General features: G+C 33.9%; 1 protein-coding gene across 2 annotated transcripts in view; it reads left to right on the top strand.

Moving 5' to 3' along the window:
• The window catches only part of ST8SIA4 (ST8 alpha-N-acetyl-neuraminide alpha-2,8-sialyltransferase 4), an 87,895-nt gene that overhangs the window by 9,358 nt on the left and 64,452 nt on the right, over nucleotides 1-14,085 (top strand). For both annotated transcript variants that reach the window (XM_010956309.3, XM_045517653.2), the window contains exon 3: nucleotides 5,918-6,175. In XM_010956309.3, coding sequence (XP_010954611.1) covers nucleotides 5,918-6,175 — 258 coding nt within the window. The remainder of the gene's footprint in view (nucleotides 1-5,917; nucleotides 6,176-14,085) is intronic.

Raw genomic sequence — 14,085 nt, 5'->3', positions numbered from 1 at the left:
TACAAATGTTTTCAAAATTCTACTTTGAAGTTTTGGATTAAGACATTACAACTAATCGTTTTTGATCTTACATGATTGAACTATGCTTACAAATCTTTCTCACTTTTAAAAATCTCATTAAACTTATAATGCTCTTGTGCACATTCTTAATAAATTTATCTATTTGCATTAAAATGTGGAACAGTCCCTGAAGATAAATTGTTTTTCCCTACACTTGTAGACATGATTTTCTTTGTTATTACTAATTCTTTCAGCCGATATGCACTCTGCTGCCTTCACAAGCACATCAAGTATTGATTCATATATATTCATTAAACAGCTGTATCTCTGGGAGTTGTCTGAGAGATGGTTCCGTGTATTAGTTCATTGTACTCTGAAAATTCATCAAGATTTAGGGAAATTTATGCATTCCACAGCTAATGTCGCAATTAAACTAATTAATTTGGTTAAAGGCTTGGTTTTATTGGTAGTAGTTTGTTCTTTATTCTTGTAAGCTGAGACATGACACATTTATGATACATCAGATGTTGTGAGTATCTGTGAACATTGTACTGAGAGATTATTTGGTTGTGTCCAACACTTGTGACTTGATTTTTTTTTTTTCCATCTTTGGGTTGTTTCTCTTTTTTCTCATTTTTCATATGTTGAATAGAAGTCTAAAGATTTCAATACTAGATATGGATATATAGAAATGTATGAGCTCAGCTACTCATCAGGACAGATTAAGCACATCGTAATTAATTAGTCAGCAAAAATATTCTCAATTCAGTCATCATGTATGAAAGTTCTTGAACGGACAGCATTTGCAGGCTGACTAAACATAATTGCAAATTTATATGTACTTTACCCGTCAAAAAGAATTTGCTGTGGTGTGCATTGATTTACTTTAGAAACAGATCAGCGCACATTTCTTCCACTCACTTTGTTCAGTAAGTGACCAGTAGAGCACATCTTGGGCCACACAACTGGTTGGTCCCAGAGTCGGGCTGCAAAGCCAGGCCTGTTTGACTGCAGAACCAGAGCTCTTACATGAGACAATTTTTTTGGAAAACTACAATACTAATAATACATACTATTAAAATGCATCTTTATGAAGTACACAGTGGTTGTGTTTTCTGCTCTAAAATGATCAAGTATAAGATAGTATTCACTTAGTATTACCAAATGCTGGGCCAAATACGAAATGGCCCCCTGAGATGTAAATTAAATCAGAAAAGTGCTATACTTCAAGCTTTTTGACGCAATTTTGCCTTTTCATTTGATTGTGTTCAGGATCTTTTTCTTTTGATACTAGCAAGAATATCTTTCCTATAACAGCTAGGATCCTAACTAATCTCAGAATTCCTAACAAGCTACAGGTTATTTTTTTTTCAGAGTTTTGAGGCACGTTGCCTTGCAGAAATACTCTTTTGAGACAAAAACTATGTTCTTTCTGCTTTTTTGTAGTCATAATGAAACTCTTGGCGTTTCTTAATTTTTTTTTTTAATTTTAGTAAACTGTATCAGTAACAATTGAGTTGATTCAGGGATTTTTGTCTGGAGTCAAAAGTTTGCAAAAACAGATTCCTAGTATGTGTATCATTACCTAATTTGTTTCTCAACTTGTGAAGCAGTCCAGCTGTAAGATTTGCCTCACAATACTTACTGACAGAGTCAACAGTGTCATTTAGATTAAATTTTAGTTGTCACAGCACGTGTGCCTGTTGTTGACAAGAAACCTACAGAGAAGAAATAGTGGCACCTGGTGATAGGTTAGCTATATTTAACATTTCACAAGTGAAAACAATGTTTAGCAAATTAATTCCTCGGGACTCTTCAGCTGCTATTTCAAGCGATGGGTGATGTTTAAAGGGAAGTTCTGCTTGAAAATTCAGTTGAAAAGTTTCTGTATAGAATCTATTCCTGTCAGTTTAACAGTCTACACCACCCTTTCAGTTTGAGCCAACATTGCCTAACAAAAAATAATCTTTATGATTAAGTTTTTCAGTCTTACCAAAAGTGCAGCATATATTCAGTTATCTTTACCCTTAAAGAGTTGCTAAGCTCAGGTGTTTCTGTTTCTAATAGGGCTTCAAAGGTTACATGATGCTTACAGAGTGACAGGTACAGGCCTGTAAAGAACTTTTCTGTTGTTGCTCTTTTGAGTCACACACAGAAAACTTAGCTGGTACAGCCTACATATTAAACGTTAGCTTTTGTTGATTCATTTTTCTGTAGAGCCCAGAAGTTGGAGTTTTCTCTCTCTCTCATTCTGGAGTAGTTTTAACCTGCTCTTTTCATTCCTGTCAATTTCCTTCTGAGCAAAGCATATGTGTTCTTGGTGATACTTTAAAGTGTTACTTCAGTTCAGCATAAATACAATAGGTTTTCATTCTCCCAATGACATTTAGTTAATTATATTTAAGCATTAATTTTCTTCTTTCTTTCTTTTTTAAAAATACATTTACAGTCTGAACAACAACTAGACTTAGCAAATCCATAGCACTTTAATAGTCCATTCCATCTATAATCTAAAAGATGCCTACAGCCTGCAAGGGAGAGAAAAACATAACTTTACTGTTTCCAAAAAAAATATTAAACATTGAAGTCACAATATTATTCATTCAAAATAATTATTTTCAGTCTTTTTTGCTTCTTACACTAGGAATCTTAGCTCAGATAATTTTCCATGCATCGATTGAAGCCCTAAAATAGAAACTAAAAGTTTGGTTCAGTGTAAGAAAGAGAGTCAACTAGAGACATTCAAGGTTTCCTTTCCCCTCTTTCTTTCAGTTAAAAAAAAAAGCAAATTCTACACTAACAATTTTTCTGAGTTTTACCTTCTTATATTTTGATTAGTCTATATGAATTAGTGTTTTGTATTCTCAGAAAGTATTTATACTATTTTTACTGCTTCCATTTAAAAAATAAACTACTGTTGAGCCTGTAGGACAGCATTGGAATAATACATACAATAATATGTGTACTTGATACTTATTTATCTGATTGAACATTATTTTCTTCGTGAGCTCACTTTTTATATCAATTTTCCCTGAGAATGAATAAATTAAAGGTGTTCTATTATAGTCAGGGATTTAGAGGACTTAACGTTTGAAAATATTTTTGCTACTAGCTTTCTATAATACAGCAAAGGTGCTATTATTGGAAAGTCCCTCTTGCTCTCAGTTGACAAGCTTTTAAGTGTTACCTTTTTTTTTTTTTTTTTTTAATGAGTAACTGGATTTTCCCTTTTGGATTTCTAAGCTAAAGAGTCTTCTTACAAATCTGGACCTCTCTTCTCTTCACGCTTGCAAACATGCCACTACTTGTGAGTTACATCTTCAGATGCCTGCACAGCAACCCTTTAAATTATGTTTGAAGGAAAATAACACCATCTAGCTTGGTAATTTGACCACATCCGTGCAGTCTTTATTTTAGATTCAGGCTTGTCATTTTCACAGGAAATGAAAAAAAAATGTTGAAATACAGTGTCAGTCATTACTAAGTTTTTTCACCAAATAAGTAGCACTTAATAAATACGTACAAAAGTTGATTGCTGCTCTTGATGCTGGTTGTTAACTTTTATGAAGAATCATATGTGCTTAACATAATAAAAGACCTCTTAATTTTCTGCAACTCGTGTGTTCTTTGGTTGCTGATTTCACCAGCAATTCTCTTCTTACATAATCTGCACTTCGTTAAGATGACTGTTACAGTGTCTGACAATTTCTATTAATTTTAAGACTTTATTTGTAGGGCATGTATATAGATTTTCCCATACAAATTCCACTCCTTGTGAACCTCATATTCCAAATATTTGAGAAAATTTTCTCAAAAAATACTCTCCTTTTCAGTGAGCTGATGGACATATTTCTTATATATAATATCCGGCCAAATAATGTTTTTAATCACCCGGTTTTCTAATTAGACCGCAAGTTAAACTGGGACCTATTTAAAGCAAACCAAAATAAAGAAAACAAAAGGAAAGATACGAGTTAGTGATTTTACATCGCTTCTTGCTAGTCATCCTGGCTTATAAGTATGATTTGGGGAATTGCCCTTTTGATGGAGTAATAGGAAGAGATCATATTTTCTGCTCAGTAACAAAGTTTACAAAAGTGATGAAACTTAAACAATAATAGCATTAGAGGAAAAATATGTCTGTCATGTTGAATGTTATAGTAATGACATTGTTTTTAGCACTCTGAAAATACAAGCTTGCAATAAGAGCACTTCAGTAAATAATAACCAGTTTCCAACCCAGAGAGTGCTTTCTCAGACTGCTTCTAGCTGGTGTATGTTTGGTAGCTTGAGGATCAAGCAATCCCAGACTTTTGCAGACCAGGGTCACAGTTTTCTTTGTCAATAGAATTCCCAAAATTCCCTCAAAACTTTTCTAGACTCCTGGGCTATTTCCATGTCATTAGTTCCTGGTATAAGTAACTCCAGAGATTCCTTCTGAACACAGTTCTTTAGCCTTCTGACTCTCCTCTAATTATTCAGTCCTCTCCCTCCTTTTCCTCAGTGTACTGGCAGCGACTTTTAAGTCATTTAAATCTGTAGACTCAGGGGAGAAGGCAGTATCCCTCTTGCTGCTGGGATGGCTCTGATTTGTAGTCTATCTCTTGCTAATTGGGTTATTGGAAACATTTAGGAGGTCCCAGTTACTGGATTCTCGCACAGTTTAGATTATTGACTGTTGCAGACAGTCTCCTTCTTCTGAGCTTCCGACTCAGCTATTTCATGCCTGGCTTCGCCTCTTTTAGTGCCTTGCCAAAAGGGGCAACCAACATAAAACAACACTCAAGCTCCTTTTAGCCAATTCTCCAAGAGCAACAGGCTTATTAGATACAGGACATGACTCCCAAATTACTGTGGACAACGTTTATATCAGGTGCTATCCAATATCATGCTAGGGATCACCAGCTTTCCAGCCAGCTCTATTTTATCATTTTTCATCTAACTTAGCATGTGCATATATGTTTATGTAGCCTCTCACATCTATTGTTAGTTTCCTTATTAGTTATGAGATGAGCTAGACTTCCATAAAAAAGGAGACTTTGAAATACAGTGGGTCAGACAGGCTGAAAGTTTCTTTCTTTCTCATATAGGGATGCACGTGACCCACTCATATCCTGTTTAAGAAAACTAACTCACGTAAACAAACCCAGCTGCACCTGGATTTGGAAACTTGGAAATGTTCTAGCTGAGCATCTCTGTGCCCAAATAAAACAGAGAGGATTCAAATATGGAAAGAAAAGGGAAGAAAGAACCATCAGCTATCTCTGCCAGACATGGTCCAGTGTTCTATCTGTCTGTCTTTTCTTCTAATATACCATCTTACTTTCTGGATTCTTGAGCTTGGAAGAAAAACTTTCATATACATACAGTGATATACTTTTAACTTTTCTTCAAATAATTGTAATATACCCATGATTTGGATAAATGTTAGTAAGCTTGTTGGGAAAGTCAGTTCTTTTAATAGAGTTAACTAAGGTATAATTCCAAACAGTTTTGAGTTTTTTGTATTCAACTTAATTGGACAACATGAAACAAAAATAGATAACTATAGATAATGAATTAACACTAGCAGAATACTATCTAGTTAAGCAAAGTCAAGTCATGGCACTTGTATTTTACCTAATAAACTAATTTTTCCTTATATTTTGATAAATGAGGGGGATTTTTTCACTCCACAAATAGATGTGTATACTACGTATCTGTTTACAAAATCATTGAAAAACTATGTACAAATGATTTTTTAAAATATTTTACTTCTTACAGAATCTACTTAATTGGTTGGTTTAATTACCACCTGAAAATTAAAGAGCAGTGATTTACCAATTTACATTTTATCCTAGGTTACTTTGTAAATGGTAATACCAGTCCTTGGATATGTTGTCATTAACGAAAAACTTTGCCTGTATTTCAAATATAGGAAGAACATTCTTCGTTTCCTAGATGCAGAACGAGATGTCTCAGTGGTCAAGAGCAGTTTTAAGCCTGGCGATGTCATACACTATGTGCTGGACAGGCGCCGGACACTGAATATTTCTCGGGATCTGCATAGCCTCCTACCCGAAGTTTCACCAATGAAAAATCGCAGATTTAAGACCTGTGCAGTTGTTGGAAATTCTGGCATTCTGCTAGATAGTGAATGTGGAAAAGAGATCGACAGTCACAATTTTATAATAAGGTGAGCTTTCTTCTGTTCCTAAAGATTGGAATTTCTTCAGAGATGTTTTAGGAGTAGAAAACTGGCAGAAATGTTTAAATCTAATATGAGTAATCAGTTAATGAAAGCTCAGACAAATACTTATCTATAATATCTTAATCTGTAAAGTATCCAAATTTACATTTACCCTGGGATGTAAAATTAAAATTATTGTATCATTGAAGGAAAAGTTGATCTTATAGCAATAAGATTCATACCAGGTTTTTTTTTCTTTTTTGGCCACTTGACAGTTTTATTAAATTTAATACTCACACAGAAAAGCTATTTCATTCACTAACAACAACAATTAATTATTTCTATTAGTGAATGAATTAATTCACTTAATTATGTTCATAATCTTCTTTATATTCGTAGATTATATTAATTTATTCATAAAATTATGAATATTACTATGCAGTGATGTAACAGATACGAATTAATTTTACTTTTTTTTAATGACAATTATTTAGCAGATCCTAAGAAAGTAATTTAAGTTTATATTTGATATCTTGGGCCAAATTGTCTTCATTAGTCTTCATACATGGTATTTGTGTATGTTAGTATATTTTAGTTTTTGAGTTTTCTCACATAATTAGATAATTCTGTTTGTTTTTCATTGATGGTCAGCATGTATTCGGTGAGCCATGTGTTTGATTCACTTTTGATTAATTGAAACACAACAGTAGACATAGGATTGTGATGACAACACAAGATATTACTTAGCACTTTTTAATTCTCAATTCATATACCTGAATAGAATTTTTGGCTTGTTTTAGTCCTTTAGAAAAATTTGCTGAATAAATGAAACATGTATGATGAAATATGAAATACTGCAATATAAAGATAGGTAGGAAAGTATGCTGATTTGCCATGTTGACAAATAACGTGAAGTCTTGAAGCTATGCTGGAATCCAGCCTATACAGACCTTGAAAAATCTTTTTGAAACATAGCCTTAAAATAAGTATAATTACGTAAGTATTAATCATAGTCAACAATCTTTTATAAATTGATAATAGCCGTGCAAAATCATAATAGAGAACACCCTCAGGGACTATGATTTATAACAATGAGTATAATTCATGAACATTTTACCTAACTAGTGTAAGTTTTTTCCATTGGAGGCAGGGTTAGAGACTGATTTGACATCAGCTGAGTCTTCAAAAATGTAAACTTTTAAATCGATTGAACTGAGAGAAAGACCCTGTCAACATGTAGATATACAAAGAAAATTACGTCCAAAGAGGAGGCAAAAACATTTGATGAGGGAATGACAGTGGAAGTGAAAATAATGAGCTTCAAACATTGAAGTCTGTGTGAAGTGTGGTTGTGAGGAAAAAGTGAGGCTTCTAGAATTTCTGAAGAGACTAAAATCAGAGGGCAAGTAAGATAAAGCAGAAAATATCTTAGAGCATAGTAGAAATTGTTATAATGTAAAGAAGAGAATTTTTAAAGTTAATTGATCCTGGAGGAATCTGGGATCCAAATCTGACTGACTCCTTGTTCCTACATCCTTCTAAGCTTTGGGGATCTACGTAACCCATCAGATCCAGACCCACCTCTAACTCTGAAATGAAGATTGTAATGTTAGCTCACACCTCAGTCAGGTCACATAATTATCTCTTCTTTTTCTGTGGTGACAGCAATTAAGATCTAGTATTTTAGCAAGTTTGAGGTTGATAATACAGGATGACTGTAATCACTGTGCTGTGCATTAGCACTCCAGAACTTATTTATCTACTTATTGCAAGTCACTCACTGGTGATCATTTGTAAGTCGAGTGTTTTTAGGAATAGAACTTCAAGAGTTATTTATATTTTTCTAAGCTATGGTTATTTTTACAACATATTTAACAAGAACACAATAGTGATCAATCCTGTGAATCTGTAGTTGTTTTATGGTCTTATCAAGAGGTATAGAAAAATTAGGATAAGCATCTTATGAAGACATGAAAATCATCGTCATAATTATTTTTGTTTTCTGCCTAGTTTTACTGGTTTCCAAAAATAGAAGTTGGAATGTTCTGGATTAAAGTATGTAATAGGGAAGTATAGCCCAAGTTGGGTTTCTGATTTTCCAAGAAAAATTTGGGCAAGGATCCACCTATTATTAGAAGCTAATACTCCCTGCAGAAAATCATTTTTTCTTTCTTTTCTTTCCTTTCCTTTCCTTTCCTTTCCTTTCCTTTCCTTTCCTTTCCTTTCCTTTCCTTTCCTTTCCTTTCCTTTCCTTTCCTTTCCTTTCCTTTCCTTTCCTTTCTTTTTCTTTTCTTTTCTTTTCTTTTCTTTTCTTTTCTTTTCTTTTCTTTTCTTTTCTTCTTTCTTTCTTTCTTTCTTTCTTTCTTTCTTTCTTTCTTTCTTTCTTTCTTTCTTTCTTTCTTTCTTTCTTTCTTTCTTTCTTTCTTTCTTTCTTTTCTTTCTCTCTCTCTCTCTTTCTCCCTTTCTCCCTTTCTCTCTTTCTTTGTTTTTTGTTTATTTGTTTTGTAATAATATCTAGTTGGGGCACTCATTCCTTTGAGTCTTATGGATGCAAGGAACTTCAGTGACATATTATACCAGAACTCCATCCTTTCTGCAACTCATCTTTCTCATGGCATCTGGCTCATCATGTGTGCACCAAGTATCTTTTCCTTCCCCAAGTATATGTGGCCTTTTGTTGGACGTGTGTCTCTTCTACTCTAGAACTCAAAGCCCCGCTCCTTCAAAGCTTCCCTTCTGTATCAAACTGGTTAAAATTGTTATAAATTTTAGTAACGATCTTTAAAGTCTTTCATACTTCTCTCCTTTGCAGAGCTCTGTTGTGTGTATGTGTGTCTGTATAGCAACAGCTCGTTTGAGTTGGTCGTTTGCATTTGCATGTGTAGCCTGTTGTTCCCGGTTTGTTTGCCTGTTTTCCCATTTTCCTGTTAGATTAGTAAGTTTGTTGTGAGAGGATCTGTGCCTGATCTGCTTGCAGAGGGCGCTGTTAGTTTAGTGACCTCCCAAGGATCAGATTCACCCAGGTATTGTGTTTGGTTGGCCTCTAACTTTATAAAGCAAAGCATTATTTTTAGATACAAGCTTCATTTAGCACTAGTTAGAGTTTAAATTTCACCATAATTTTTTCTGAAAGTGCTTTAAAGAAATAAAATGCTGTCTTCTTGGTTTAATGACATACAAAATGCATTATTACATGCAAACAGGAATCTCTTCCTCCAAACCGTTGTCCTGTTGAGGAGCAGGGCAACCCACAGATTCATGGCATTATTATCCCGTGAAATGTAGTTTTGGAGAATGTTATTTTTAATATCCCACAATATTTTTAAATAAGCCTGTGAAAAGCACCCATGTTTTATGTTGCACATGTAATGGTAGCTATACACAAATACAGGCACACACACACACACATTGTCACGTGTTACCTCTCCTAGAAGAGATACTCCCTCAGTGGCTGTTTATGTCATAAAGTAATCAACTAAATGCTGGGTTCCGTGGGCTCTTACACAAAATAGGAGCCCTGATCAATATCATTCCATGATGCTTAAAGGACAAAAAATGAGGGTAAGAAAATCAAGTAAAGCTTAACTTTGATTCTGTAATTACTGACTAAATACTGAATTAATTTGTAAAATATAGGTCTCATATGTATGTAAATAACAGAAAATGAACAAAGGGAAATAATTTTATTTCTTAAAAATGCCTAAAAATCCCAACTCAAATAATAATGTTATATACATTTGATCAGTATTTTTTCTATGTGCAACCCTCAAGACACCCAATCTGTAGTTCCTCAATTAGGGAGCGCCACGTTGCAAGGAAGGAGGCCAAGGTAGAGAAACACAGGCAGTCGGTCACTCACCGAGATTGAAAAGATCTTCTGTAGACCTACAATTCTCTCTGAAAGGGAAAATTCATACAGGATGATAAAGTTCTTGTGAGTTCTTTATCTTGTATTAAAGATCGTGTCATATGGCTCCAGATATGCAAAAATTTAATTTAGCCTAGCATTGATGTGTCAGTTATAAACCTTCTCTCATCTTCTTGAGAAGAAAAGAAAATGGGGGCCTAAAAGGAAATTTTTTATTTTCCTGCCTTTACTGAGATATAATGGACATAGAACATCGTATACGTTTCAGGTGTACAATGTGTTGATTTGATACACATATATATGCAGTATGATCACCTCCATAGTGTTAGCTAACACATCCATCATGTCACATAGTCATCATTTCTTTTTTGTGATGAGAACATTTCAGATCTACTCTCTCAGCAACCTTCAGGTATTTTATACAGCATTGTTAATTATAATCACCGTGCTGTACATCAGATCCCCAGAACTTACTCATCTTCTAACTGAAAGTTTGTACCCTTTGACCAGAATCTCTCCATTTCCCCCACCGCCCCCGACCCTGGTAATCACCATTCTCCTCTCTGTTTCTATATATTTGGCTACTTTAGATTCCACAAATAAATGTTATTGTATCACATTTATCTTTCTCTGTCTGACTTTTTTCTCTTAGCATAAGGCTTCAAGGTCCATCCATGTTGATACAAATGGCAGGAGAGGAAATATTATTGTAAGATTATTTATTATACCTACTTCTTCAGATATTGGTAGGTGTTTTGAATTCTCTGGATGTGCTGTTTTGAAACTGGAGGAAACAGTGGCTTCCCTTTATGTGCTCCTGCATCCAGAGAGTAGGCACAGACCAGTATCTATAAAAAAGAATGTTCTGCTTGACGTTTACTTTATCTCCAATACTATCCTCTTTTTCCTCTCTGGGATAAACTCTTCTTTTCTTCAGACAACATCTGCATCTGTGCTGTTTTTAAGTGAGTGTGGTTCTAGGTCTGATGAGAGCTTTATTGCATTAATTAATAAAAAGACATTCCAAATATTTAATTGACTAATGTTACAGTTTTAACATCAATTATAATCATGTTAGACAGAAAAAAGCAGATATATATATATATATATATATATATATATATATATATATATATATATATATATATGATTTTAAAATTGTGAAACACTCCCTGTACCAGTACTTTTAGACCAGTCAGTTTAGAGGCCTCTGCGAATAATTCCCTAAAACCCTTCTCACATTCAGGCACCACATTATCTACAATTCTAATCTTGAAACACATTTGTGTGGTATTATTCTTACAGTCATTTTAAATGAAAATAACATGTTAAAAGGTAAACATCAGATTATTTTCTCAAAGGTGCTAACTTACTGTATCAGTTTGTTCATAGGAGAAGCCTTTATGAGTGCCAGCCATGGGCCAGTCATGAGTGGAGCACAGTTAGAGACAGGAGTGTCCCAGTATTCCTCCTAAAGGAGGCCTGGGGCTTTGTGGGGTCCGGAATGATCACTGAAACAAGGTATCTCTGAAGACAAATGGTAAATTTAAAATATTTGTCTTTGGCCAGATCTATTTCCAATTATGCAGAATAATTTACAAAACTTTTAAGAATAAAGGGTTTGCTTCTAGTACTGAATGACACTGTTCAAACTCAGAATTTTACCTGAAGTCTTTGAAATATTCCAGGATGTAAAGTATGTTAAGTATCACACACAATACATTTTAAAAGATGTTACAGAACCTGACGAGGTATTAGTACCACGAACTGTCTGACAGCCTGTCATACACTGACCAGAGCACACCGAACAACTACACACCTTACAGAATGAATGGGCTAAATCGCTGATACTCAGTCACCTTTACATGGTGTGGAGCAGTAATTAACACCATCTAAAGAGTATGGTGAGCCTTACTATAGCTATATTGTAAGATAGTTGAAACTACATTTAGACTTTACGTGCAGTTTATGGGACGGTCTGAATAGTACCGTATCTGAGCCAAATTTAACTTCAGTGACTCTTTAATGTCACCTGAAGATGAATAATGATAACACTAGGAGCATCATCATTAAGTTAATAAAATTGGTAAGCATTAGAGACATTGTACTATTGATGTTAATTTGTGTATTTTATATTTGGGTGTCCTAACTTACGCTAAATATTGGAAAGAGAGAGAGAAGGCATCAGTGCTGTACAAGAAAACCACCACTTGATAATAGAGTCCAAGAGTCCAGGCAGAGTTCTTTGCAGGTGACACTGGATGAAGTTATGTACCTTTCTATGCTACTTCTGTTTCTCTCTTCCTAGAATGTTACAAGTTTACCTACTCAGAGAACCCACAGAGTGAAAGCATTGCCTCTATTAAATCTCAGCCCTACATTTACCTCAGGTATAATTACTTACCTAAAGGTACGCTATAAAATTTGAAGAATTTAGAGTTTAGAAGATAGTATGTATCACTTATATACTACTATAGGTGAAAGGAAACATTTATGGTCATTTAAACCCTAACAATTAAAAAGAAAATACAGAAGTACAGAAATACGATGAGTAGTATAGTGAAATGTCTGAGATACCATGAATCAGAACAGCTGAGTTCCTGACAGTTACTAGAAGCACTGTGTTGTACACCTGAAAGTAATATAATGTACATCAACCATAATTCAATAAAAATAAAATAAAAATTAAAGCCAGAAAATGTAATATTGGACAAATATCTTATTTTCTGAACATCATTATTTTCACCATCCAGTGATATTAATAAGCCTATCATTTCAAAGTAATTTTCTAAGCCTATCATCATAATAAGCCTATCATTTCAAAGTAATTTTCTAAGTATCAGGAAATACAGTAAAGAAATGCATGAACTGTAAATCCAAACTAATGACGATTGATACTAAAGCACATCTTGCTTGAGTTAAATATTGCAGTTGAAAGCTAAGTGTTACATTTTCTAATAGCCATGCTAACTGACTAGAGAGGCCAATTCTCATTGTCTTCTATAAACAAGAGTACAGCCCTTCCCCAAATTTATGAAATTTATCAAACATGTGTATAGTTGACACTGAATGACATACTAGATAATATAAAATGTGAAGACTCAGGGACACTACTCAAATAGACAGAAGTGTCTATGAAATCTGAGTGTATAAAATTAGAAATAATTGTAGTGAAGAGATACATTTCTTCAGGAAACTAAAGTATTGAGATAAAAATGTTTTATTTTATGATGATCTAGCTTCCTAAGAGAAGGGAAGAGATGTTTCACAAAAGAAAAAGATGGAAGAATTGACTCACCTTGACCGATACAATGCATTTTTACAGCTCAATCAATGTTTGATTCTCCACTGGTGGGTAATTTATAGCAAACCTTAAATCATCCACTTTGCCCTTCCATGAATGCTAACTCTTTTATAGCAAAATAGACTCTTCTGGGAGAGAAAAAATACGCCTACTTTTCTATGTGTTCACACAGAACAAATGGCGTTATTTTACTGCCCTGCACTCTCACTGGGAATGTTTGTTCTAAACTCAAATGTTTTAACTGCAAACACCTAAGTTCCTGGTAGGGAGCCTGGTGCAGGGCATTAAAAAATTTTTTAAAAAATTCTTATTGATTAAAATAACCACTTTATATTTTAGAAATAACAGTATCACTTACGTTATATTTGCTGCTTCTATTTTCTACCTTATTTTTACCTAATGTTTCATTCATATTTTTAATCTATGAAATTTTGTAGTTTTTAGAAAACTAATTATCTTTGTGATTTCTATTGATTGTAACCATAAAATTCATGTTCTGTGTAGAAATCAGAGTTTCTATTTTATTCTGGGTATTTATGATTTTTAAAATTTTACTTAAAACTAAATGTGGAACTTTTTATAGACTGTGATGTGAGGTAGGGCTCTAACTTTTTTTCCTCCAATCATGTCACTCCTTGGATAAAAAGATTTTATCTACAAGAGACACTTTTAAGATTATTTTTGAATGCTGATCTTATTTTCTAAAAATGCAGTGTTGTAAGTAAATACAGTTTCTCATCTATC

This window comes from Camelus bactrianus, chromosome 3 (assembly GCF_048773025.1).
Source record: "Camelus bactrianus isolate YW-2024 breed Bactrian camel chromosome 3, ASM4877302v1, whole genome shotgun sequence".
NCBI classification, from domain to species: Eukaryota; Metazoa; Chordata; class Mammalia; order Artiodactyla; family Camelidae; genus Camelus; species Camelus bactrianus.
This window is presented reverse-complemented; position numbering and strand designations above follow the sequence as displayed.